The 27,545-nt window shown below is 43.4% G+C and overlaps 1 protein-coding gene across 1 annotated transcript in view; it reads left to right on the top strand.

Moving 5' to 3' along the window:
• Positions 1 to 27,545, top strand: part of LOC137347073 (adhesion G protein-coupled receptor B2-like) — a 1,240,702-nt gene that overhangs the window by 549,232 nt on the left and 663,925 nt on the right. The window contains exons 7-8 of the mRNA XM_068011112.1: positions 17,825 to 17,989; positions 21,505 to 21,606. Of these exons, the coding sequence (XP_067867213.1) occupies positions 17,825 to 17,989; positions 21,505 to 21,606 (267 nt within the window). The remainder of the gene's footprint in view (positions 1 to 17,824; positions 17,990 to 21,504; positions 21,607 to 27,545) is intronic.

Below are 27,545 nucleotides of genomic sequence, written 5' to 3'. Positions count from 1 at the left end.
CCTAGCATTCAGGACTTACGTCTAACATCCAGATACTCCAATAAAAACAAGAAATGCTGGAAATACTCAGCAGGTCTGGCAGAATCTGTGGATAGAGAAGCAGAGTTAACATTTCAGGTCAGTGACCCTGGTCACTCAGGTCAGATACTCCACCTTGCCCTCACGCACATTCCAATGATGCGAGCCTCACACCTAGCTCCCACTGCTTCCAAATACCTCCAGCTAATTAGCTGTGGCACTTCAACCAAACACAGTGCAACACAGTCACTAACATTCTATCCTCTCTCTTGCAGAACAAGGTCACACATAACCACCAGGAGCACATCAGAACTGATAGGGACGAGGACGCCTGCATCTCCTGAGCCTTACGGAGGACATGCTTCTCCACATTGTGGGGCTGGCTGTTAGTCAAAGGTATTAAGTGGTATGGCAGAAAGGTGGGTATGTGAAGTTAGGTCACAGATCAACTACTATACAGCAAAGGCCATGGGCCATGACAACAGCCAGCTGTAGTACTGAAGACTTGTGTTTCAGAGTTAACTGTCTCCTTGGACAAGCTGTTCCAGTACCGCTGCAACACAGGCATCTACCAGACTATGTGGAAAATTGTCCAGGTACGTCCTGTACACAACACACAGGACAACTATACTCTGGCCATTATCACCCCATCAGTCTACTCTCAATCATCAGCAAAGCAATGGAAGGTGTCGTCGACAGTGCAATGAAGCGGCACTTAATCAGCAACAACCTGCTCACAGATGCTCAGTTTGGGTTCCAGCAGGGCCACTCAACTCCAGACCTCATTACAACATTTGTCCAAACATGGATAAAAGAACTGAATTCCAGAGGTGAGGTGAGAGTGACTGCCCTTGACATCAAGGCAGCATTTGACCGAGTGTGGCATCAAGGAGCCCTAGCAAAACTGAAGTCAGTGGGAATCAGGGGAAAACTTTCCACTGGTTGCAGTCATACAGTGCACAAAGGAAGATGTTTGTACTTGTTGGAGGCCAATCATCTCAGCCCAGAATATCACTGCAGCAGTTATCAGGGTAGTGTTCTAGGCCCAAACATCTTCAGCTGCTTCATCAATGACCTTCCCTCCAACATAAGGTCACAAGTGGGAATGTTCCCTGATGATTGCCCAGCATTCAGTACTATCTGCACCTCCTTAGATATTGAAGCTGTCTGAGTCCATATACAGCATGACTTGGATAACATTCAGGCTTAGGCTGATAAGTGGCAAATGACATTCGAACCACATAAGTGCCAGGCAATGTCCATCTCCAACAAGAGAGAATCAAACCATCTCCTCTTGACATTCAACAGCTTTACCATCATTGAAGCCCTCACCAACAACATTCTGGGGTTACTATTGACCAGAAACATAGAAACATAGAAAATAGGAGCAGGAGTAGGCTATTCGGCTCTTCGAGCCTGCTCTGCCAATCATTATGATCATGGCTGATCATCCAACTCGGTTACCTGTTCCCGCTTTCTCCCCATACCCTTTGATCCCTTTCGCCCCAAGAGCTATATCTAACTCCTTCTTGAAAACTTACAATGTTTTGGCTTCAACTGCTTTCTGTGGTAGCAAATTCCACAGGCTCACCACTCTCTGGGTGAAGAAATTTCTCCTCATCTCAGTCCTGAAAGGTTTACCCTGTATCCTTAGACTATGACCCCGGTTCTGAACTGGACCAGCCATATAAATACGATTACAAGACCAGGTCAGAGGCTGGGAATTCTGTGGCGAATAACTCACCTCATGACTCCCCAAAGCCTGTCTGCCATCTACAAGGCACAAGTGAGGAGCGTGATGGAATACTTTCCACTTGCCTGATGAGTGCAGCTGTAGCAGCACTCAAGAAGCTTTATACCATCCAAGTCAAGCTGCCCGCTTGATCGGCACCCCATCCACCACCTTAAACATTTACTCCCTCCACCACTGGCGCACAGTGGCAGCAGTGTGTACCATCTACAAGATGCACTGCAGCAACTCATCAAGGCTCCTTCCAAACTAGTGAACTCCACCATCTAGAAGGACAGGGGAAGCAAATGCATGAAGAACATCACCACCTGCAAGTTCCCCTCCAAGTCACTCACCTGCCTGACATGGAACTATTTTGCTGTTCCTTCACTGTCTCTTGGTCAAAATCCTGGAACTCCCTCCATAACGGCACTGTGGGTGTACCTATACCACATGGACTGCAGCTGTTCAAGAAGGCTGTTACCTTCTCAAGGGCAATTAGGCATGACAATAAATGCTGGCCTTGCGAGCAGCACCCACTTTCCAAGAACTCAGCATTGGACTGTTCGCTTTGAAAGACTCAATCTCAAACTGTTCAGTGTTAAATACTCAGCCTCAGACGTTTGCTCATTATAACATAATCAGCCTCAGATTGTTCTAGCCTAAGTATGAAATGGTCCACCTAGGGCTGTTCATTATGAAATACTCAGCCTAGGAATGTTCACTATTACATAGTCAGCCCAGGACTTCATATTTTCTTTCTGCAATTATTTGTTTATCTAAGGGAGGGCTGATCGGAAAGTGGAATAGAGTAATCTGCTTTTCACTCAATAACTGTTCTCCCCAGGGTCAGGTGCAGCATGGATAAGATGCAGTACATCGAGAATTCTCTAAATTAACTTGACAAAGTATTTTAACCCATAGCCTGAGAAGATGACTACCCTCCTCTCAGCATAAGTATGATATTTCCGATCTGTGATGTAGCTGCTGAGATGCAGTAAATCAGTGTATGGCTGGTAGCAGAAGCACAGCAATGGAAGCAATTATTCGGCAAGGAGGTATTCTTTGGACATTATTTATAAATTTCCTTTGAAGTTGAGCCTTTAGTGTTTATATCATTTTTTTCATGAGATAAATTTGACTTAGCTGAGTAAAGGCAAATAGTGCCGAAACATTTCAGTTTAGTTTCCTAAAGGTATAAATGCCCTCGTCATATACTGTTCTTCTGCCTCTCAAATAAATCTGTGTTGATAGAGCAAACCAATATCCAAGTTCCAATCTTCAGTCTGCCGGACAGTTTAATCTGTTAATTTTCAATCATGGTGACTGTCATGAAGACCCCCACCTGTCAAGAATGAGGCATATTAATTTCATAATATGAACATTGATTTTAAACTATTGCTGGAGCGGAGAGGAGAGATGACTTGTTTAAAGAGATCAGCAATGGCTGGAAAAAAAAATTGCATTCTACAAGACAGTCACCTAGGAAAAGACAATGGGAACTGCTCACTGATTCAATTAACAGAGATTGGTCTGGGCAATGGTGATCCACATCTTGTCTGTGTAAGAGACAGCACTACATCCCCCCACCACAAGCTTTGATATCCACAAATGCAGGAGTTTGTTTAAACAGTGAGTCACATGACTAACCTGGTGGCCCAGGTCTGGTTTTGAACTGCTCACAGGACAGCTTGGATCAGACTTCAGATTGCTACTGAACTTGGAAGAAGAGAGCCTCTCTCTCTCGCTCTCTCACTAATCTCCAGATCCACTGAAGTCACTTAAACCTTGAGAGAAAACAGCCCTCCATCAAAACAAGTTTTAAAGCAACCACTGAGCCCCAACAAAACGGCAAGACTAACCGGCAACCAAAGACTCCACGTTGAACTCGAAGGACTGTAAATAGATTCCAGCTATTGCCTCAAACTTTTCCCCTTTATTCTTTCTACTTCTATATCTATCCGCGTGTATTTATCACGTATGCATGCTAGCGTGGTCACATCGTGTATCTGTAGTCATTAACCGAATTAGAGTTTAAAATTAATAAACTTCCACCTTTCTTGTTTAAATCTAAGAAAACCTGTCTGATTGATTTCTTTGTCTTACAAATGGGAAGCAGTGAACAAGGATTCACTGAGGGGGAGCTAAAAACCCGGTGTTTTTAAAAATTAAATCCTATTCTGGTTAAACCAGGCAAAGGCTGAGAGGGAACCCCTCGACCCCTTTCTCACCTGATCGGAACATTGACTTTTGCCACTTGTTTGAAAAACTGGTATGTGGAGCACCTTTCAGTAGTGAACAGTTTGAGTCAAACTGTCAACTTGGTTGGGTGGAACAAGGAACAATTGGTGCACAATGTGTTACAAATGTTAGAATGGTAATAAACAAGTAGGTGGGAATGATAACATAGTGCTTGTATTACAGAACTATTGATATAGTAGGTTTAAACTAATGATGTGTTCAAATTCCACAGTGGCAATGGGGGAATTTAATTTCTGAGGGTTAATTTACAAGGAAGGATTATATAAACTAGGGTTATATTCCCTGAAACTTAGAAGGTTTAGGGGTAATTTGATCAAAGTTTTCAAGATATTAATAGAAACTATTTCTGCTGGTTTGGGAGTCTAGGACAGGGGTATCGTCTAAAAATTAGAGCCAGTCCCTTCAGGAATGAAATTAGGAAGCACTTCTACACACAAAGGGAGGTAGAGGTTTGGAACACTCTCTGCAAATGACAATTGATGCAAGGTCAGTTGTAAATTTTAAATCAGTGATTGAAAGATTTTTGTTAGCCAAAGTTATTAAGGAATATGGGGCAAAGGTAGGTATGTGGAGTTAGGTCACAGACCAACCATGATCTAATTGAATGGAGGAACAGACTTGAGGGGCTAAATGACCTATGTTCTGATAGACAAATATATTAATTAATAAATCCAGAAACTAACTTTGATCAAACGTCACTGAAATGTTTCCATCTACTGTTCCATCTACCATACGGTTACAGTCTGGTGAGAAAGAGGTCTAGGGTTCCCTTTCAGCTTTCACCTGGTCTTACTGTAACAGGGTTTAATTTTAAACACTGTGGTTTGGAGCTCCCCCCAGGTGAATCCTTGTTCACCGCTTTCCACTTATAAGGCAAAGAAACCAGCACAGCAGGTTTTCTCAGATTTAAAGAAGAAAAGTGAAATTTATTAAACTTAAACTCTAATTTGGTTCACGCCTACAGATACACGATGCGCCCACGCTAGCATGCATACACAAGAGACACCTGCAGATGGGTCAGAAAGAGCAGAAGAAAAATAAAGTGGACACGTTTGAGGCAATATCTGAAGTGTTGCTGTTACGGTTCTTCGAGCTCACTGTACAGTCCTTGATTGTAGGTCGATCTTGCTTTTCATTGGGGCTCAGTATTCTTCTTAAACCTTGTTCACTGTTGGAGACTTTTCTCTCTTGGGGTTCATATGTCTTCAGTGGGTTTTGGAGTTCCGTGAGAAAGGGATGGAAGCAGACAGGAGAGGCTGTGGTGAGCCAGCCAGGAGAGGTCTTTTCAATCCAAGAGCAAACAGCTTTCTGTTCAAAACTCTGCAATTCAGAAAAAAAACTCAGACTGCCAAGCAGGTTAGTCATGTGACTAACTGGTTTGACCAGGTCAGTTTGTGGATTGTATTGGAGCAGGGGATAGCTCCTTTGTTCCAATACTGTCTGTTAATATGCAAAAATATCTTTCCAGCCAGGAGCCTGGCAACCTCTTGTCACAGGCCTTCTCTTCTCCCCAGCAACAATTTGAAATTTAATGTCCATGTGGTGAAATTACTGTGCCTCATTCTTGGCAGGTGGGGGCCTGCATGACAATACAGTTATGTAAAACTTATAAATCTGAAATGTAAGATATTGTACAAGTGTAGTATGTCTTAAATGTTGATAACCACACGACACCATAGACTAATCAGATGATTGGAACAACATATCAGTGTGTTTTTGAGCCGCTTGATCATTCTCATTCCTTCCCTTCATTAATCCTCCTGAGCATTTTACCAACTATGCTCACCTCCATGTCATTGATTCTGTGCCTGCTTATGGTTTTTGATCCAGGTGCATTTGAATGCTTCATAGCAATATACAGCACTTCATCTTTCTATCCATCCTTTCCAGGCCCACCCTAATGGCTGCAGTTCTGCCTGCACTCCAGCTAGACTGGCTTCCTCCCTTACAGTGGTTTAGGGGTGGTCTCACTCACACTTTTCTCATTCTCACCATGAGCTCTGCTGTTGCTCTCCTTAATGCAGGCCCCACCACCAAAGTTGGGGGACAGCAAGTTGCTGCTACACACTAGGCTTATTCAGCTTTGGGGCAGAAAATCAGATGGTCCCAATGTTGCTTGTGCATATGGACTCACTAAAATGAGCACTTCTGACCTGCAACATTACTCTGTTATATTCATGACTCTGACTACCCTTGTCCTCAAACACAAAGGAACCAATGTTACAAATGCTTTCCACTCATCATCACCGCCTACCTTGTATCTTTGACCCTCCAGCCTGCTTTGTATCCTATGGACTGAAGCGCATAGGACACCCATTATTGGATTATCATCCATATATTTTTTGTTCCAAGAGATGCTTCAGGCAAAGTATTCCATGTCCTAATGATCCTCTGTGTGAAAAGCTTTATTTTAACTTCAGATAAGAGGAAAGAGATTTCTTAAATCCTTGTTTCAGATGGTTGTCAACTCCAGTTAGTTTGAGAACAAAGTGGGAGGATTATAATGGGAATAATAGGTTAGAAAACATGTTTTGAGTCATAATCACATGTTACAGGACCTAAATGATTAAGAAACCTACAAAGGGCAAGGCAACATTAGACTTAATATGAAGTTGCAATTAAAGAGCATCTGGGAAGTAGTGACAATGATATGTACGAGATTAGCATTAGACTTACACAAGAGGAGAGGTGCATTTTCAGAAAGTGGATCTGGATGAAAAGAAGAACTAGCTAAGGATGGCATAATCAGAAGAGTTTTAAAAAGAAATATACAGAGAGCAAATGGATTACATTGTTGTCAGTGCAAACTTGGAAAGGATGTGAATGACAGAGGGTAAGAGCTTTCCTGATGTATAGATGTACATGTAGAGCAGAGGACAGGGATGAATAAAAGAATACATTTAGGAACTCAAAGAAACTGAATAGCAAAACCAAAAAAGAAAACATGATTGGGATTGTTGGGAGAATAAAACACAACATGAAAGGCTATTATAAATCTATGCATAGCAAACAGGCAATCGGAAACTGTTGAATCCCTAAAGGACTGCAAAGGGGCCATCACATCAGATGACAAAGATGTGGCAAGTGTTATAATGGGGTTCTTTGGCCCCACTATTTATGGGATGGTGGGAAGAGTCTGAAGATTGCCGAAGAACCTGTCAAGATCGGGGACAGATGTCCTGCCGATCTTAATAGCAGGATCTTGTTAACATTTTGTAGTTCCATCTCCCAGCAAATAGCCGGCCAAATGTACAGCCTGACCAATGGGTGGGAGGAAACACCGTCAGTAGGGGACGGCACAGGTGACACTTAGAGATGGTCCCCGCCAATTACAAAGAGGGAGAGTATCATAATATGGAGGGCTGGGGGAGGTTGGCATTTCGGGATGGAGGAGGCCAGTAATTGGGGCTCTGGGAAGGTCAACAATTGGAGCTTGGAGAAGGCTGGCGATTGGGGCCAGGTGAGGCAGAAGACTTCCTTGAAGGGCTGGGAGGATCACTCATACTCCTCTTAGATTAGATTAGAGATACAGCACTGAAACAGGCCCTTCGGCCCACCGAGTCTGTGCCGAACATCCACCACCCATTTATACTAATCCTACACTAATCCCATATTCCTACCAAACATCCCCACCTGTCCCTATATTTCCCTACCACCTACCTATACTAGTGACAATTTATAATGGCCAATTTACCTATCAACCTGCAAGTCTTTTGGCTTGTGGGAGGAAACCGGAGCACCCGGAGAAAACCCACGCAGACACAAGGAGAACTTGCAAACTCCACACAGGCAGTACCCGGAATTGAACCCAGGTCCCTGGAGCTGTGAGGCTGCGGTGCTAACCACTGCGCCACTATGCCGCCCTCTTGGCTCACAAGGAACGAGGCAATGACCTCGTGGAGCCGGCAGCTCCTGCTTCTGTTTCACTGCTGCTTTTCCTGGTCCTGGGAAACCGAGGCAACAACAGACAATTTCAAATAGGGCTCCCAAGTGCACTGTGGGAGCTCAATTTAACTATGTTAATTAGGTGTCCTGTCTCTCCAAGGCAGGACACTTGGTTGCCCCAATGTCCACTGCCATAAAAATAGCATTGTGCATGTCGAGATGAGGTTATTTTACGCACATTTCAATTTTTAACCCACCCCTTGTCCCCCTCTCACTCATCGCCTGTGGTGATTATAGAGTCCTTTTTTATCTGTGTTTTAGAATTTGAAATAGGAAGCATTGGTGGATTAAAAATAGGGCAGTGAGGATAGGATAGATGGGTAAGCAGCACTTAGTGCAGGATAGGATATGGAGAACAGAGATTTGGATGAGCTGAAATTTACCGGGAGGCCTGGAAAATGGGAGCCCAGCCAAGAGAGCATTGGAATATTAATGTCTGGAAATGACAAAAGCATAAGTATAGGTTTCAGATGGGTTGATGGGGAATTTCAGGATGAAACACTGTAAAATTACACTCCCTGGGAAATTCCTCAACACTGCAGTCAAAGTACACATACCTATAATCACTGCAAAAACACAGCTAGGTATGCGATCAGTACGAAATTGAACTCACTGTAATGTGCCACCAGATATACTCATTGTGAAATGCTGAAAAATACAGTCATGAAGTAGTACTGAAAAATGTACCTACAGAAGTCACTGCAACATATAAGTCCAACTCCAGAATGCACAATCATTGCTTTCGTAGTCTGATAAAGATCATCAGCTGTAATGTTTGCATTTGCACGTTGTTTTACATATGGGTAAATGAACTATAACAGGTATTCAAATCAGATTGCCACTACAAGTCAGATTTCTGATCTGATACCATTCAAAATAGAACATTTGGGGATGATTGCAATGAATAGGGTTTGAAGGTCACAGGTGAGAGAGACGTTTCCTATAAAGTGACAGTTATTTTTTCTTATCCTATCCAAGAGTGTGCGAGTAGTTTGAAGAGCCTCCCCAGATATGAGAGCAGGATTCAAGTCTTGGATGGACTTGGTCTTTCTATAGAGTTAAGAATTGTTGAAGAGAAAACTGCCTGGCATGAAATTGGAAACAGATCTCCTTGGAAATAGCTTTAGCAATGGAGGTGATTTGGAGTTCAATTAGAGCTCAGAGGCCTCAGTGGCCTGAATTTTATGTCACCCCAACTAGCCGGATGGTGGCAGGGGGTGAAGGGGTGGGGTGGCGAAAGCGTAAAATGGAACTTGAGGCTCCGGAAGGCCTTCCCGACCTGCTCCTGCCTCCGCCCCACTTTACGTAGGATGGTGGGGGGTGGTGGGGTGTGGTGGGCGGTGAAAAACTGTCTGCCCGCCGCAGGCCAATCAAAGCCCTTAAGTTGCCAATTAACAGCCACTTAAGGGACTTCGGCCACTTACACGCAGATTTTACGTGTGGCAAGCGGGTGTCCTGGAGCCGGGAAAGGCCACCCGGCAAAAGCTGGCGGCTCTCCGCGCCCCGGGGGTGGATCCTGACAATCGGGTGCCCGATTGAGGGCCGCCCCCTCTTCCCTAACCACCCCCGGGATCCAAGAGGCCCCCCTTCTACCCAAAACGACCACCCTTGCCTTGCCGGGACCCAACTGATTACTCACGGACTCCTGGCTCCTGGCTCCATGTCCTCGGCTGAGCTGCAGTCCCAGCAGTGGCCACCATTCCCGGTGGCGCTGCTGGGACTTAGAGCTGCCGGGCCGCTGTTTGGCCGGCAGCTTAATGAGGCAGGACTTCCTGCCTCAAGCGGGTGGAAGTCCCGCCTTGGAACAATTAAAGCCTGGGGACCCATAAAATGTGGGACAGATCCCCATGCTAGGCAGAAGCGTGTTCACCACTGACTTTTATGTCGGAGGCCCGCTCCCATCTGCCCAACGTAAAATCCAGCCCCGTGAGCCCAATAATATTATTAGATGAAGGGTGGTGTCTTCTAACACAAGAGATGCCAGTAAGAGATGCCAAAGACATAGTGGGAAGGATTTTGAATTTCAGCCCAAAATGGGCATGATGTCAGCAATGTGTCAGCAGTGCTCACCCAAGGCCATAACCAGGGGGGCCAAAACAGTTTCAGATTCAGTCTTCATTTGAACATTCTGAAGTGAATTGCAGGTGCCTAACAGGTAGAAAGCCAGCAAGCTTCTGCACAAAGCCGAACACCAGGTTGGGCCTGTTGGGGTGAGGGTGGCATCTCCTGGAAGGGGTGAGGGTGGGAGGAGAGGGGGAAAGCTCCCCCTGCCTTCAATAAAATCTAAGTAAAAAGATCCCATAAATTTACCATTTTTTGTGTGGCTTGCTTTCAGGGCCATTGATTAGGGTGCACAACACTTGGTACAAATGGGACAACCATGCTTGGTGCATGCTCCACCTATTTGTACATTAAAATTGTAATCAGATTGCTGCAACAAGCGTAGGACTCTGATTTGCATACTTCAACAGCCTAATGCCTGTTTTGGGTGGATATGTTGAGCGTCCATTTAAACGCCTACCTGAACATTGAATCAGGTGAACCAATATCCAAGGTGCCCACCAGATTTTCCTTTGTCATTTGCCTGTTTTTTGGTGTGAACAGGTGACCTGTTGTTGAAAATTCCCATCCCCATATGTTTGAAGATGAATTCTGTTTGTGGCTCAGTTACAGCATTTCTGCTTACACTTCAAAAGGTTGTTGGTTCTACTCTGTATTATGATTTGAGTGCATAATCTAGGCTGATACTCCAGTTCAGGCCTGAGGGAGTTGTATTGTTGGAAGTGCCAGTCCTTGTAAGCAGTGTTAAATTTAGGATTTCTCTGGCAGTTCAAATGAATGTGAAAGATCCCATGGCATTATTAGAACCATACAACCATAGAAAGGTTACGGCACAGAAAGAGGCCATTCAGCCAATCGTGTCTGCGCCGGCTGAAAAAACAAGCCGCCCAATCTAATCCCACCTTCCAGCACCTAGTCCATAGCTTTGCCGGTTACAGCACTTCAGGTGCAGGTCTAGGTACCTTTTAAATGAGTTGAGGGTTTCTGCCTCCACCACTAATCCGGGCAGTGAATTCCAGACACCCACTACCCTCTGGGTGAAAAGGTTTTTCCTCATGTCCCCTGTAATCCTTCTACCAATCACCTTAAATCTGTGCCCCCTGGTAATTGATCGCTTCACTGGAGGAAACAGGCCCATCCTGTCTATTTTATCTAGGCCCCTTATAATTGTGTACACCTCAGTTAAGTCACCCCCCAGCTTCCTCTGTTCCAAGTAAAACAACCCTAGCCTATCCAATCTATTCATTTAAATTAGGAAGTTCGCCAATCATTTTGGTAACATTCCTCCCTCAACCAATACCATCAAAGATCCAATTAGTTGATTCATCCTCTCATTCATGTTTGTGGGTTGTTCCTTATGTATGGTAGCTCATTCACTTACTCACATAATATGGGAGCTATTATGCACTTTAAACAAAATTGATTGTTTGGAGTGCTTTGAGACATTTTGATGGAATAAAGGCCCATATAAAATATTATTCATAAAGGTTAAAAGAAAACAAGACTTTTAATACCATCTACTGGTTCCCCTTTATCCACTCTGTTTGTTATATCCTCAAAGAACTCTAACAAATTTGTCAAACATGATTTCCCTTTCATAAAACCATGTTGACACTGTTTGATTGTATTATGTTTTTCTAAATGTCCTGCTATTTCTTCCTTAATAATGGACTCTAGCATTTTCCCAATGACTGATGTTAACCTAACTGGTCTGTAGTTTCCTGCTTTGTCTCCCTCCTTTCCTGAATAGGGATGTCACATTAGTGGTTTCCAATCCGCTGGTACCTTACCGGAATCCAGTGTGTTTTGGTATATTATGACCAATGCCTCCACCATCTCTGCAGCCACTTCTTTTAAAACCCTTGGGTGCAGGCCATCAGGTCCTGGTGATTTGTCTGCCTTTAGTCCCATCATTTTGTCTAGCACCTTTTCCCTCGTGATAGATATTGTTACAAGTTCCTCCCTCCCATTTACACCTTGTTCATCTTTTATTGTTGGGATGTTTATAGTGTCCTCCACCGTGAAGACCGATGAAAAATATTGGTTTAAATTATCTGCCATTTCCCTGTTCTCTGTTATTAATTCCCCAGTCTCATCCTCTAAGGGTCCCACACTTACTTTTGCTACTCTCTTCCTTTTTATACACCTGTAGAAGCTCTTACTGTTTGTTTTTATATTTCTTGCCAATTTACTCAATCAATTTTCTCCCTCTTTTAGTTTTTTAGTCATCCACTGCTGGTTTCTAAAAAAATTCCCAATCCTCTGGCCTACCTCTCGTTTTTGCCGCATTGTACGCCTTTGCTTTTGATTTGATACTGTCCTTAACTTCCTTTGTTATCCACGGGCGGTTCATCGTTCTGAGTCCTTCCTTCTGACTGGAATAAATGTTTGCTGAGTGTTATGAAATATCTGCTTAAAAGCCTGCCACTGCTCATCTACTGACTTCCCCTGTAGTCTATCTTCCCAGCCCGCTTTAGACAATGCTGGAGAACGTCGATGGTGTGCCCTGTCATATTCCTTGTGGCAGCATGATTCTCATTGTATGCCTGCTGTGCATGTGGGCATGGGTTCAGGACTGAAGTCATGATCTATGTCATCAATGGATAATCATTGTCACCCAATAGCCAGTCTTTGACTTGCCATGGTGGGTCAAATACAAGTGGCTTGGATGACTCTTGCAGATGAAGGAATCGTGACTGCTGCCAGAATAAAAGGAATTCAGCTGCTTAATATGCTGCCTGGAGTCACACACCAGCAACATATTGAAGGGAAACCCTTTTGGTTGAGGAAAATGGCCGGGTTGACATGAGGCGCATGCAAGGCAAGAGGGAATGAGATGAAACTGTCTCTATCAGAAAACCTCAGTGATGCCTCTGAAGCAGCAGAGTACTGCAAACTGCAAGATGCGCCTTATATCTCCAGCAATCTAGGAGACAAATGCATAAAAGTCAAGAACCACGGTCACTTTGACAGCCACAGGCAATGCCATTCTTGCCCTGCTTTGAGGTTTCAGTTGTAGCTGCAGCAGTTGGCAAATTTTAGTTACAACCTCTTTAGTGAAGCACAGATGTCTCAAACATTGGTTGTCGTGGAAGTTCAGGTAAGAGATATGCCGAAAGCCTTTTACCCCTCCTCTCCTTGCTCTACTAGCAGCTTGTTCTGCTCTACATGGCCTCTGTTCATTCTGCCTGTCATGGTCAATTCCAAGTGGAAGTACCAGACCACACACGTCTGGAAGAAACTTGTTCCAGCAGACGCTTTTAAATCAATAAAAAAGTACCAGCGAAACCAGTCCCTGTAAAGAATTAAAACTTTAGCTAAGTATAGTGTTACAAGAGTACTTCTATTTATTTTGTAAAATATATTTTAAAAACTCATAGTTGAATTATGGACATTGATTCATCAGAGATCTTGGAGATGCTGAAGATTGTGCTTTTTAAAAAAAAAGTCCAGAAGGCTCCTGGATTTGGCTTATAAACACATCTTCCTGGAAGTCTGTGGATAATCACCTAGCAGGGGTTGTTTTTGACTTGGGGAGATGTTTACAAACAAAGTGACAGGTCAAGATTTATAGAGGTCAGGAGGCTTGACTTCTGGAATGTTTTTAGTTTTAGTTTGAACTGTTACAAGACAGTTGGTTTTTGCTTGCCAAGAAGATCCAGCTGATCGATCTCTCAAAAACAAAGCCCTGCATACAGTGTATCAGTTTCCTATTTCCAACTGTATTTGAAGAAACCTTGCATATCGAATATGTGGGAACTGAAACCCTTGTTGCCATGTAATAGCAGAGCACTTGGAAAACAATGACAGGATCAGGATCGGACAAAGTGAACATGGATTTACGAAAAGGAAATCATGCTTGACAAATCTACTAGAATTTTTTGAGGATGTAACTAGGAGAATAGATAAGGGAGAACCTGTGGATGTGGTGTATTTGGACTTTCAGAAGGCTTTCGATAAGGTCCCACATAAAAGATTAGCATGCAAAATTAAAGCACATGGGATTGGGGGTAAGGTACTGACATGGACAGAGAACTGGTTAGAAGACAGGAAACAAAGAGTAGGACTAAACAGGTCTTTTTCCAAGAGGCAGGCAGTGACTAGTGGGGTACCGCAGCTATTCATAATATATATTAATGATATAGATGAGGGAATTAAATGTAATATATCCAAGTTTTCAGATGACACAAAGCTGGGTGGGAATGTGAGCTGTGAGGAGGATGCAGAGAAGCTCCAGTATAATTTGGACCGGTTGAGTGAGTGGGCAAATACATGGCAGATGCAGTATAATGTGGCTAAATGTGAGGTTATCCACTTTTGTGGCAAAAACAGAAAGGCAGATTATTTTCTGAATGACAATAGATTGGGAAAGGGGGAGGTGCAGCAGGCAGGTAAGAAGGCAAATGGTATGTTGGCCTTCATAGTGAGAGGATTCGAATACAGGAGCAAGGATGTCTTGCTACAATTATACAAGGTCTTGTTGAGACCACATCAGGAGTATTGTGTGCAGTTTTGGTCTCCTTATCTGAGGAAGGATGTTCCTGCTATGGAGGGAGTGCAGCGAAGGTTCACCAGACTGATTCCTGGGATGGCAGGACTGACGTATGAAGAGAGATTCTGTCGATTAGGCTTGTATTCGCTAAAGTTTAGATGAATGAGAGGGGATCTTACAGAAACCTACAAAATTCGAACAGGACTGGACAGACAAGAAAGGATGTTCCTGATGGCGGGGGAGTCCAGGACCAGGGGTCACAGTCTATGGATATGGGGTAAGCCATTTAGGACTGAGATGAGGAGAGATTTCTTCACCTAGAGAGCCTTTTTTTATTGTTATCTTTGTAACAGCACTATAAACATGTGTGTGTGTGCGTGCATGCCTTAAATATTTCAATTTGTGTGTGTATGTTTTACTTCATTATTGGTTAAGACTTGTTTCATACTAAACTGAAAATGTTGTTATTTATTAAAGAAACCTGGTATTTGGTTAACTGTATCAGTAAGTGGGAAAATTTAAATATATGTTGTGACCAGTGGGAGAAGTGGGACAAGAATAAACAGTGCACTCCTCCCACCTCGGAAAGCTCCAAAAGCCCATACAATTGAATTAGTGAAGCCACTCCCAGTAGACTATTGAAACTTTGGATAACTATCGGAAAACTCCAAAAATGTGTACAATTGCACCAGCAGCCAGAATAAACAATCCAGCAGATAGCAGTTCAAGATCCCTTTAAGTAACACAGGTGGTAGGTCCTTCATGACATTAAATGTTGTGTCCAGCTGTACGAGTTTTAGACAGGGCATAGGCTGGAGCATGCCATTTGAAAATGGCAGCATTTCCATCAAATCAGCATTGCAAACGTCTTAATCTAGCTGCTCTGTATGCTGCCGGCAATCATTAGGTACACGTGCACAAATACCTTTACCAAAATGGTGTCTGACGCACTTCCCATTGGGAGTATGTGCACACGTTTCAGAATTCATTTTTATCCATTATGAGGCCACATAACAGCTAAAAGATGGGTGCCACAGAGCCCAATTTCTCCCCAATAATTTTCTGTGGTAATTTATTGGGATCAGGTTGTTTCTAATGATCTTCCCCTGTTTGCAATGAATCCACTCCAGGACACATTATATAACTGATGGTACCAAAGCAGCTTAGAACAGAGTCTCCAGGCCAGCACTAAAATTAACAGTTTAGGAAACACTGATTAACTATAATTTTCTTCTACAAAAAGGAAGTTGTTTGAACAAAACGTACACCTCCTAGACTTTCCTTCCTCTTTGTGGATTGAAAGATATGCACTCCAAACATCACAAAGATAGATGATATTTTATTTTAAAAAATGCTTTCATAACTCAAACACTTAGTCCTGAATTTTATTCACATGCCATGCTCTATGGCGGTGTGCCTTGAACTCTGCAGCCTTCAGACATGGATGTACCGCCAGACAGCCCCCGTGATATTACCTGCGGGGTCTGATTTAAATAGAGGGGGTGGAGCGGCTGCCCCCGATGACATAGAGGGGATAGCTGCCGCGTCCCCGGCAACGGCGTCCGACACCACCGCGCAGGCACCATTTTTAAAGGGCTCTAAGCCCTTAAGGAATTTTTATTTTTAAATTTACAGAATGAGTTATTTCTGAAGAAAAATGATAGCGGCCTTTCGCCAACCCCCCAAAAGATCATTTCATTGCCAGATATTGAATAAAATTGCCTTTTTCTCCACCTGAACTTTCCCCCCCAACCTAACTTTTGCCCTTTAACCCCTTCCCACCATCCCCACAGCCAATAAACATTGTTTTCCCTGCACCTCAACCCCTCCCACCCTGAAACTTTTATTACTCCCCCCTCCCCACGATGTGCGAGCGGCAGCTGTAAAATTTGTGTGAGACAGCCGCTGCCAGCATGTAAGTTAATTTACATGTATTTAAGGTTAATTTAAATATTTTGATGAATGGCCTGCCGCCGGTAATATGCGGCGGGCCCTTCACAACATCATGGGTCAAGGCAGGCGTCTCCTTGCAGAATTTTACCACCCTCTCCTACCGCGTCAAGGGGCCCTTGGTTTATACTACATGGGAGAGCAATCACTCTGGTTGTTATGTGTAGTGACATTACAAGCACACACAAAACGAACAGGGGCAATTTTTATCTAACCTACCTGGTAGAAAACTAATGGAATCAGTCCAGCTTTACATCCCACTAATTTTCAACGTCAATGGAGGACAAAATCTGAGGTTGTAAAATAGGCAGCTAACCTGATCTCTTCAGTTTGCCGTCAGCAAGGTTGGGTTTAAATTACCTTCAACATATTCACAATGTTACACACCATGGCCAGAATTTTACACCACCTCAATGAGCCGGATGGTGGCGGGGGGGTGGGGGGGGAGTGGCGCAAAATGGAATGGGAGGCTCCGGGAGGCTTTCCCGACCCGCTCCCGCCTCCACCCCCTCCCTTTACATAGGGCGGTGGGGGCGGAAAATGGCCCACCCGCCCCAGGCCAATCAAGGCCCTAAAGTGGCCACTTAAGGGCCTTCGCCCGCCTCCACGCGGATTTTACATGTGGCAAGCAGGTGTCCTGGAGCCGGGAAAAGCCGCCTGTGAAAAACAGGCAGTTATGATCGTCCCGGGGATGGGGGGGTGGGGGAGGTGGCCCTGTTGCTCGGGCACAGGGTGCCCGATGGAGGGCCACCCCCGCTATCCCAACCAACCCCAGCACCCAACACGCCCCCATTCCCCCCAACCGACCACACTTGCTTTGCCGGGGCCCTAACGATTACCATCAGCAAGGCAACCAAAACATACCTGTCTTCCCGGCTCCACGTCTTCGGCTGAGCTGCAGTCCCAGCAGTGACCATTGCTCCTGGTGGCGCTGCTGGGACTAAGAGCTGCCGGCCCACTGATTGGCCGGCAGCTCAATGAGGCGGGACTTCCTCCCTCAAGCGGATGTAAGTCCCGCCTTGGAACAGTTAAAGCCTGGGGGACCCGTTAAATGCGGGACGGATCCCCAGGTGAGGTGGAAGCGGGTTCGCCACCGATTTTTCAGTCGGAGGCCAGCTCCTTTCTGCCCAACGTGAAATCCTGGCCCATACCTATAGAAGTTCTTACTGTTCATCTCAGTGTGTGTTGCTTTTCTGAGGGAAATCTAAGACTTCCCGCATGCAAAACAATTGCCTGGTTTGATGAATGAAAGACTATATTTGGCAAATGATTGTCATATTTTCCTATTCTAATCATTTAGTAGACTGTTGCTGCAAATGCAAGCAAATCCCTCAAATGAATTAATTACATTTCAACATTTTTTTAAGCTGATGGGAAATGGGGTCCATGGAATCACTGGAGTTTGTGTTCCAAGACGTGTGACAGTGGTTGGCAACGACGCTTCCGAATGTGCAAAGGGACAAGTGTCAAAGGTTACCCATGTGAAGGATCAGGGGAAGAGGTCAGGACATGCAATGAGAAAAGATGCCCAGGTAGGAGAATTATATTTCATACTACTTCAATTTATGCTCAACTTTCACTGCTTATTGGCTTTCACCTACCTCAGTCACTTTAGTTCAGGACATCCACTGTGGCTCAATGGGGAAAGGAATGAAGTAGACAGGGAACAACTGCCAATTTCTACCTAATATAACATCTTGTTCTAATGGTAATCCATGATACATCATTGGATTAAGGAGCAGATCTATATTAACACTGTAATGAGGTAAATTTGATGCGTTACCCCAGGTCCCCTTGGAAGCCATTTATTAAAATATTGGTATTGCACAGCTTGTGCTGGTGGGGTATTGTTTAAGATGACATTATGATTGCAAGAAACAGAGGTTGTATTTGATCAAAGACCAGCTTAATGGTTTTTTTTGGCAATATTCTATGTTCTGTTTTCCCATACTCAGTGCAGGAAATCTGGTTGCATGTCCGTGTCAATACCTCTATGGAACTGGCTGCTTAGCATGAAGTGATCCAGGCTGACTTTTTCTCCCATTGATTTTCATTGACTTTGTCCCTGTGAAGAAGTGCCTGATCTTGTTTGGCATCCATCCACAGTGGCATAGTTAACATTGGGAGCATGAGAACAGGTTTAGACCATTTGACCCATTGAGCATGATCCTCCATTTTATTGGCCATGGGAACTCAAACTTTTCCATCTTCTTAATCCCAACTGTGTTTTTCTGCTAATACCTTTGCTTGCCGAGTAAGTATCTATCTCACTCAAACACCTCGATTGATTTTTCATTTTGGGCGGCACAGTGGCGCAATGGTTAGCACCGCAGCCTCACAGCTCCAGCGACCCGGGTTCAATTCTGGGTACTGCCTGTGCGGAGTTTGCAAGTTCTCCCTGTGACCGCGTGGGTTTTCGCCGGGTGCTCCAATTTCCTCCCACAGCCAAAAGACTTGCAGGTTGATAGGTAAATTGGCCATTATAAATTGTCCCTAGTATAGGTAGGTGGTAGGGGAATTGAGGAAAGATGGGGTAGGAATATCGGATTAATGTAGGATTAGTATAAATGGGTGGTTGATGGTCGGCACAGATTCGGTGGGCCGAAGGGCCTGTTTCAGTGCTGTATCTCTAAATAAATAAATCTGTGGCCTTCTGGCTCAGTGTTACAAATTTGTATCGGCCCTTGTGAGTAACATTTTCCTGGATCTGCTTGTATCCCCTTGTTCTGGATTTCCCTATTGGTATTGGAAGAGTCATTCCAGATCTAGCCTGTCAATTCACTTCATTATCATAAACACTTCAATTAGGTTTCCATGGTAATCCTCCTATATGTGGAAACTCAAGTCCTACTATTTCATAATGAACTGCATTAATTGGAATCAAATTCACTGTTATTCTAAATGTTTTTCCAATCAATATCCCACTGATCCTCAGTTCATTATCTTCCTTTCTCCACAGATGCTGCCTGATCTGAGTGATTCCACCATTTTCTGTTTTAACTTCAGATTTCCAGCATCTGTATTATTTTGCTTTTAGTGGATTTGAATATCAGCAATGAAAAAACATGCAGCTTCTGCACTCAGTAAAGTTATTGCAATGTAGGATGTTTATAAATTCTGGTTTTGCCACTGCCTTTTTTTAAAGGTCACACATGCCACAATACAATTAGGTGTGTCAGGAGTGATCTCATGTCTTCTGTAAAATATCCTGGATAGTGAGTGTTGGCAAACTGTTTAACCATGGAGGGCAGAAAGTCTGATCCTGTTCTTATCTGATTTTCTGGCATACATAAAGTCTAGGAAGAGTCACTGGGTAGCAGTCAAACCTGTGTACCTATATGGACTGTTTCCTTTATAAGGGGGAACTGGGTAGTATAAAATCTGATGTCTTGGATTAGATTAGCTAATTCAGCACAGACTAGCACCTTCATTGTTTGTACAGTTGAATACCACACCAGGCAGTGCATTGTTACACCCGAAAAAGGGTGTAAAGATAAATCCAATAACTACAGGCCAGTCAGTTTAACCTTGGTGGTGGGAAAGCTTTTAGAAATTATAATCTGGGACAAAATTAGCAGTCACTTGGACAAGTGTGGATTAATTAAGAAAAGCCAGCATGGATTTGTTAAAGGCAAATCGTGTTCATCTAACTGGATTGAATTTTTTGATGAGAGAGCATTGATGAGAATAATGCAGTTAATGTGGTGTACATGAAGTTCCAAAAGGCATTTGATAAAGTGTCACAAAATAGGGTTGCCAGCAAAGTTGAAACACATGAAATAAAAGGGACAGTGGAAACATGGATACAAAGTTGGCCGGGTGACAAGAAACAGAGCAGTGGTAAATGCTTGTTTTTAGACTGGAAGGAGGAATTCAGTGTGGATCCCCAAGGATAGCTATTCGGGCCACTGCTTTCCTTGATATGTCCAATTCTGGCAGCACAATTTAGGAAGGATGTGAAGGCTTTAGAGAGGGTGCAGAAAAGATTTATGAGAATGGTTCCGGAGTGAGGGATTTCAGTTACGTGGATAGCTTGGAGTAGCTGGGGGTGTTTTCTATAGAGAACAGAAGGTTGAGAAGAAATTTGATAGATGTGTTCAGTAGATGGAGATACACAGTTCCCATTGGCAGAAAAGATAGAGAACCACTGGATACTGATTTAAGGTGATTGTCAACTTTGCTGCTTTTGCCAAGGAAAAGCTTTTTTTAAAAAAACACAGCAAGTGGTTAGAATCTGGAATGCATTGCCTGTGCGTGTGGTGGAGGCAGATTCAATTGTAGCTTTCAAAAGGGAATTAGAGAAGAGAAAAAAAATGCAAGGCTTCTGGGAAAGGGTTGGGGAGTGGGAGTAGTTGAGTTGTTCTTGAGCACAATGGGCCAAACAGCCTCCTTCTGTGCTGTTACCATTCTATGATTTACCACTGAGAAAGAAGGAATTGCTTTCTTAAATTTTCAAATCTAGCCACCACCCAATCCGATTCTGACCAGATAGTTATATCTTTACCAGTTAGTCAGGTGGCTGCTGTCTTTCTACTAGTCTCACATTGACCCCCAGAAATCAGTAAGTCATATGAGTAGGGAAAAATTTAGGTCAGTCTCCTTTGTTTTAATGCAAGTGTTAAACTGTTGAATTTAAACAGATTAATAGCTCACTAAAATAACAGAGGAATGTCACACAAGTGTGTTAAGTTCTTTCCTACTTGTATTGGCAATGGTAATACGGAGGCCATTATTTTTGACCCAGTCGGAGGCACACGTTGGGCTTTCCTCACACTGGTCACATCACAGTGTCAAACATTGTTGCTGTCATTGTATAGCTTATTATTTAATTTAAAAAATGGTCAGGACTGAGCAAAGATTGGAATTTTCGCTCCCTTAAATTGCAAAATTTAGACTACTAAAGTATAGCAAAGAAGCCTAAAATTAATGCATGCTTCTGACTTTAAAATTTGAGATTAAACAGGTGAGGTTCAACCTTAATGTTTTTTGCAATAACTTGCCCTTTCAATAATTTTAATTGATGGAACTCGTTTTGCCTTTTCTGTAGCTCCCCATGAGATGTGTAGGGATGACTACATCATGGCTATGACCTGGAAGAGGACTGCAGCTGGACAGCTGGTTTATAACAAATGCCCTCCAAATGCAACAGGTAATAAGACAATATTATATACTCTGCAAGGAAATGCCTCAACAATTTTTTGTTTACATTTTGCACACAGATCTAAGTCCTATGATAGTAATTCAGTTGGTGCACATTGACATTTTAGTAAAGAGAGAGGATGTTGCAGATTCAGGTTAACCATCAAAGGTTAATCACTTGAGAATGACGATCTGTTAGTTGATGAATTGTGGAAAAAGTTAAAATCAGAAGTTTGTTTTGACTGTACAAGCTGATAATTTAACTTGCCTCTGAATGATTTCCTTCTGGACTTTGGAACCTGTTTCCATGCTATAACTATTGTGTTGTAATGCAGCATATATTTTTGTTGAATGGATTCTAGTTCCAAGGCCAATTAGTTAAAGTATTTGAAGTGAGGAGTAATGGAACATTAGGGTGATTGCTGCTCTTTTCAACATGCAGTTATAACAATAGCAATTGCTGAAAATAGAGACATGTTGTCAAAGCTTTTCGTCTTGCACTCATCAGGACAATATGCAAGAATAACCAGTATAAGGGAAAACAACTTATACTGCATGAGACGAGAGTACTGATTGGTTGACAAGTGAACTCTGATTGGTAGTAGCATTGCCATGGAGAATGTACCAGTTAACGATGACTGACATTTAACTGCTAAGCTTTGTTTGAAACTTAAACCAGGCAGCTTGACTCTGGTCAAGGCATTGCCCTGAGAAATAACCAGCAAATGGCTGTCACTTATGTTCAGCTGAAACAGGCGCAATGTGTGTATATGTTCGTTCTGTCTGTAAAGAACAGGGCCCTGTGTATTAATATATGTAGCTTCCAGTATGCGCAAATGTGCTTTATTGACAGCCCTACTGATAATCTTAATTGGTTGTCAGCGTAATTCTTAGCACACAGTGGATTATTTAGCAAATGTTGTCCAATTACAATCACATCTAATGTTGGACACTGTTTTGAATTTTGCAAGCATGAGCTGGTTGGGTATGGCCAGTACCTTGCCCGCTGAACAGTGGAAGGGACATGTTTGATACGATCCGCCAATCTTTGGATCACATGGCAATGCTTCTACCAATCAGAGTTCACTTGCCAACCAATCAGTACTCTTTTCATGCGGTATAAGTTGTTATTTTCCCTAACATTGGTTATTCTTGCATATTGTCCTGATGAGTGCAAGACAAAAAGCTTCGACAACATGTCTCTGCTTTCAGCAATACTCAAGTTCTATATTACCAAACAATAGCAAATGTAAATTTGTACAACACCATTAAATTACATAAAACATCCCAACATACTTCAGAACCATAAACAGAAAGTGAATGGCCAGCCAAAGAATGAGATATTTGGAGGGATGACTAAAAGCTTGGACAAAGGGATGGCTTTTAAGGATGGTCTTAGGGGAACAAGCTGCTCAACACTGAGTTTTCCAATGGAGAGGAGGAAGATGATGAAGATGCCATCGCCAGACCAGCCACTCATTGCTGCTTGGAATGCTGGGGATGCCCCAATACCTTAGTCACTCACACTGGACCAAAGTAACCATCACAATCCCCATCACTAGTACTACCTTACCCCTCTCCCTACCCCCACTGCCATTGACACAAAGCAGTCCTATAACCATCCCAAACACCCATTGCACATGCACTTATTGGTCCCTGTCAATTGCACATGCAACTGAAAACCAGAGTTGACACTCATCAGGCAAGAAAGATGAATATGGAATGAGGTGCAAATTAATAAATTATGAGCATAAAGAAATGGGATTTAATAACATATTTTCATTAACACCTTGTGCATATCCTCAATGAAGTACAAAGATTTTCTTTAGCTATCCCTGTACTGCTCCTATATAGTGTCTTCAGCAGAGGTAGAAGCAACTTGCTTTGATCCCTACTCTGACTTCTGAGGCTTATAGCTGAGGACCTTTGGGCATTGGCGCTCATGAGGGCCCTGCCAAAGACTGTTCCACCAGCACCTGTGCAGGGGCAGATTTGGTCATTGGGACTTTAGGCAGTATATTGGGCATTAGAGTCAGAGTCATTTATGGCATAGAAGGAGGCCATTCGGCCTATCGGGTCCATGCCGGCTCTCCGTGGAGCAATCCAGTCAATCCCACGGCCCTGCTCGATCCCTGGCCAATTGGGGATGGGGGGTTGGCGATGGGGGAAAATATGAGAGATGTGGGAATATTTTGAGTGAGGTTCCCAATTCCATGTCCCCTTTTGTCATCATCCCTCACTTGAGCCAGCAGCAGATTACTCCTACTTCAATGCAGCAGGGTCGCTTGGAGAAGATTAGTGATGCCTTGTAAGGCCATGGCTAAGATATCTGTCATCCTGTTTACAGCAGTAGAAATATTGGCATCCATACTCTGCAGGGCTTTTGTCAGCGCCTGCAGGGACTTATGAGTGCTGCAGTTGAAGTTCCATGGAGGAGGCTATGCTTTCCATGGAAAGAAATCATCAATAGCGTGCAACATAAATCTACAAATATTTGAGCTGGACTTCACCATCTTCTGTGCTATTGTGGACAGTGTGCCTGGCACGACTGCCAGTACCTTGCACATATTAGTTTTCATTGGTGGTCCCTAGTGTTCAACATCTCTGTTCAGCTGATCAGAGCTTGGCCAGGTCTGCGCCCTCCAATACTGCTGTCCCTATCTCTACTTTCTGCTTATGCTAACTTCTGAACTGTGATTCACTGGGTCAGATCCCAGCTAACTCTATCAGGACCCACAGAAGTGCTGGCATCTGCACTGGTGCCTGGTAAACATGCTCCCTGTGATGGTGTGCCTTCAGAAAGAACTAGTTCCTCTGAGGAAACATCATCTGGAAGGGCAGTAGCCTGCTGCATGATGGCCCTGGAGGAAGATGAGATGGATATGATCCAGTCATGGAAATGTAAAAATATTGTAATTCGGCATAATTTAAGTGATCATACTTCATTTCCTGCTGAAATTAAGTCAACATGACAATCTTGTGAGATGTGGGTCAGAGTTATGTAATGTCACAACTCAGCAACAAAGTCTTACCATCTCCAATTATCAGGGACATTGTTATGACACTTATTCCACAGCCATGTGCTTTGCAGATGTCAATGGCACTGTGATGGACCACTTAGTCATTTCCCTCTTCGTATTTTGGGCTCTTTTCTGCTGCAAGGTGGCACGACATACACACATGCCTTGCAGGCACTCATATATATATCAATGGATGCAGTGCATTCAGTCAGGGTGACATTCAGGCAAATCCCATTGGCATACATTTGAGGATGTGTGCTGAGAATTGGTTGCGCTGACAGATGTGGGATCATATTGCAAAAGGATTGTGATGAGTGTCAGTGTTGGATGGAGAAAAGGAGTGGCAAGGAAATGCCTAGCAACAGAATGATGGGTGCTGCTGAAACTGGAGAGATTGTGAGGAATGATGTGATTGAGTACACTTGATAGGACAGAGTTGGGGACAAGCACTACAGGATACAGGTGACTCTGCAATGGTGCTTACCTTTCCCAAGCTGGTTAGGTCATTAAACCTCTTCCTGCACTGGATCCAGAAATGCGCAGCTATACTGCTGCCCTCCTCAGCCATCTCTAACTATGCCTTCTATGCCAACGGTGCCAGCAGGTTTATTGTTATTTCTTGGGAACAGTGCCTCCTTCATGGTCCTTACTGCACCAAACAATACATTAAATGATGCCTCATTAAAGTGGGTCACAGCCTTTGACCGTCCTAACTCCATCAGTATTTTCTTTTTCTTTTTCCTTAAAATGCTCCTAACTCCTGAAAATTCCATCTTTGCATTGGCCCTTTAAATAGTTGAGGTGAAATTGTGTCATGCAGGTCAAGCATCACATTCGCTCACACACATTGGAGATGCAAAACAAGGAAGTTAAGTGTTGAAATTGGACATTCCCATGAGTCCCACAATCTTCCACATTTCATTTTCTCCACCAGTCTGAACCCACCGCTGCATTATTATTGATCCCCATGTCTTCGGATGATGTCTCAAAGGTAGCATGTAAATGAGGAATGGGAGGGCCATGTTAGATTATTGGGGGACTCTGGAGGTAATATGGGGGTGGTAACATAAGCCAATGCTGGGGATAACTCTGGCCACAATCAGGCTTTTAAGTGAGAGTAGTCCTACTGAGCTGGACAATGGAGAAGAGGCAGTAGAGATGGATGGTGTGGGTGGGAATGTTGAAGGCTGCAGAAAGGGAGAAAAAGAAGAGCAGTGATAACATATCACTGTCACAGTCCTGGAGGATGTAATTTATGACTTTCCTTTTGGTGCTGTGGCAAGGGCGGAAACCTAATTGCTGAGATTCAAACAGGAATTTGGGATAGATAGGCATAGATTTGAGAGACGAGGACTTTAGAAAGGAACAGGAGCTAAGGTGATAGCGTCCGATGACAGAGGGGCTAAATGTGTTTTTTCTTAGAAGGGTATAAAGTGATAACTCCAGAAAGCTTGTTCTGGAAGGATAATGCTGAAGCTTATCTTTTACTTAGTTTCACATTTATTGTGCAGACTAAAAGAATCATAAACATGTAGCTCCTCACTCAAAACCCTCCAACAGTCTGAGTGTCTGCTTATAAGTGCTCAACTAAGACCCCAATTAACACCCTTTACCTGCATATAATCAAACCATTGATACACAATTAACAGATTAACAGATTCCCTTCTTTCTTTAATACAACTTGGATTAACATGCTCAAGCAACATTTCAAAATAAATTCCATATTGGGTACAAAGTATTACATTGAGAGATACCCCTCCTCTAGCACTTCCAACAAGTTATTTTTGTTAGAAAAATCTGATAGCTGATGACGTGCATCTACCCATTTAAGTTTGGAGATTTCTTTTCTCTCCAGCATTTGTTTCAATCCAGCAAGGTCAAAACAAAGACCAAAGAACACTGCAGCACAGAAACAGGCCATTCGGCCCTTCAAGCCTGCGCCGATCATGATGCCTGTCAAAACTAAAACCTTCTGCACTTCCGGGGTCCGTATCCCTCTATTCCCATCCTATTCATGTATTTGTCAAGATGCTTCTTAAACGTCGCTATCTTACCTGCTTCCACCACCTCCCCTGGCAGCAAGTTCCAGGCACTCACCACCCCCTGTGTAAAAAACTTGCCTCACACATCCCCTCTAAACTTTGCCCCTGGGAAAAAGCTTCTGACTATCCACTCTGTCCATGCCATTCATAACTTTGTAAACCTCTATCATGTTGCCCCTCCACCTCTGTCGTTCCAGTGAAGACAATCCGAGTTTATCCAACCTCTCCTCATAGCTAATACCCTCCAGACCAGGCAACATCCTGTTAAACCTCATCTTGAACATTTAACCAATATTTAAACTTGCCTGTAGATTTTCCTGCACGTGCCACAATTGTTGTGTCCCTCCATTTATTAGACCCTTCTGGAATATGTCACCTGAGGAACTACTCGAGGCAGTTGGCCTTTGGATGTGATAGCTCTTTCCTGAGCATCATGATTGCTTATTATCCAACGCTTTATCTACCAAATTCTGTTCCTCATGATCTTCATCACAAACACATGAGCAATTGAGGGACAAGGTGCCTCTTTTCTCTCAGCTGCTCAGATTCTGAGATTTTGTAATCAACCCCAATCAATCATGAGGAATGAACCCATACAGTTTGATTACTACACTTGATAACTACTGTCTTACCATCATGACCTTGCCAGGGCCCTTCCATTCCCTATGACCTTCTCTTTTGTAATACACAAAATTTCCTGAACTAAATTCTGATTCAGATGGCCTTATATGATGCCCCAGAGCTCTCCGAATTTTCTTAGACCTCAGTCTTGATGAAAGCCCATCTCCCTGCATGTAAAGCATTCAAATGTGCAGAAAAAAATGGAACTAATTGTAGTACTTTCTAGAGCAGGAGGACTGTCGTACAGCACAGAAGGCAATTTGGGA

The sequence above is a fragment of the Heterodontus francisci genome, chromosome 31 (assembly GCF_036365525.1).
Source record: "Heterodontus francisci isolate sHetFra1 chromosome 31, sHetFra1.hap1, whole genome shotgun sequence".
NCBI classification, from domain to species: Eukaryota; Metazoa; Chordata; class Chondrichthyes; order Heterodontiformes; family Heterodontidae; genus Heterodontus; species Heterodontus francisci.
The sequence above is the reverse complement of the archived record's forward strand: the minus strand, read 5'-3'. Positions and strand labels throughout refer to the sequence as shown.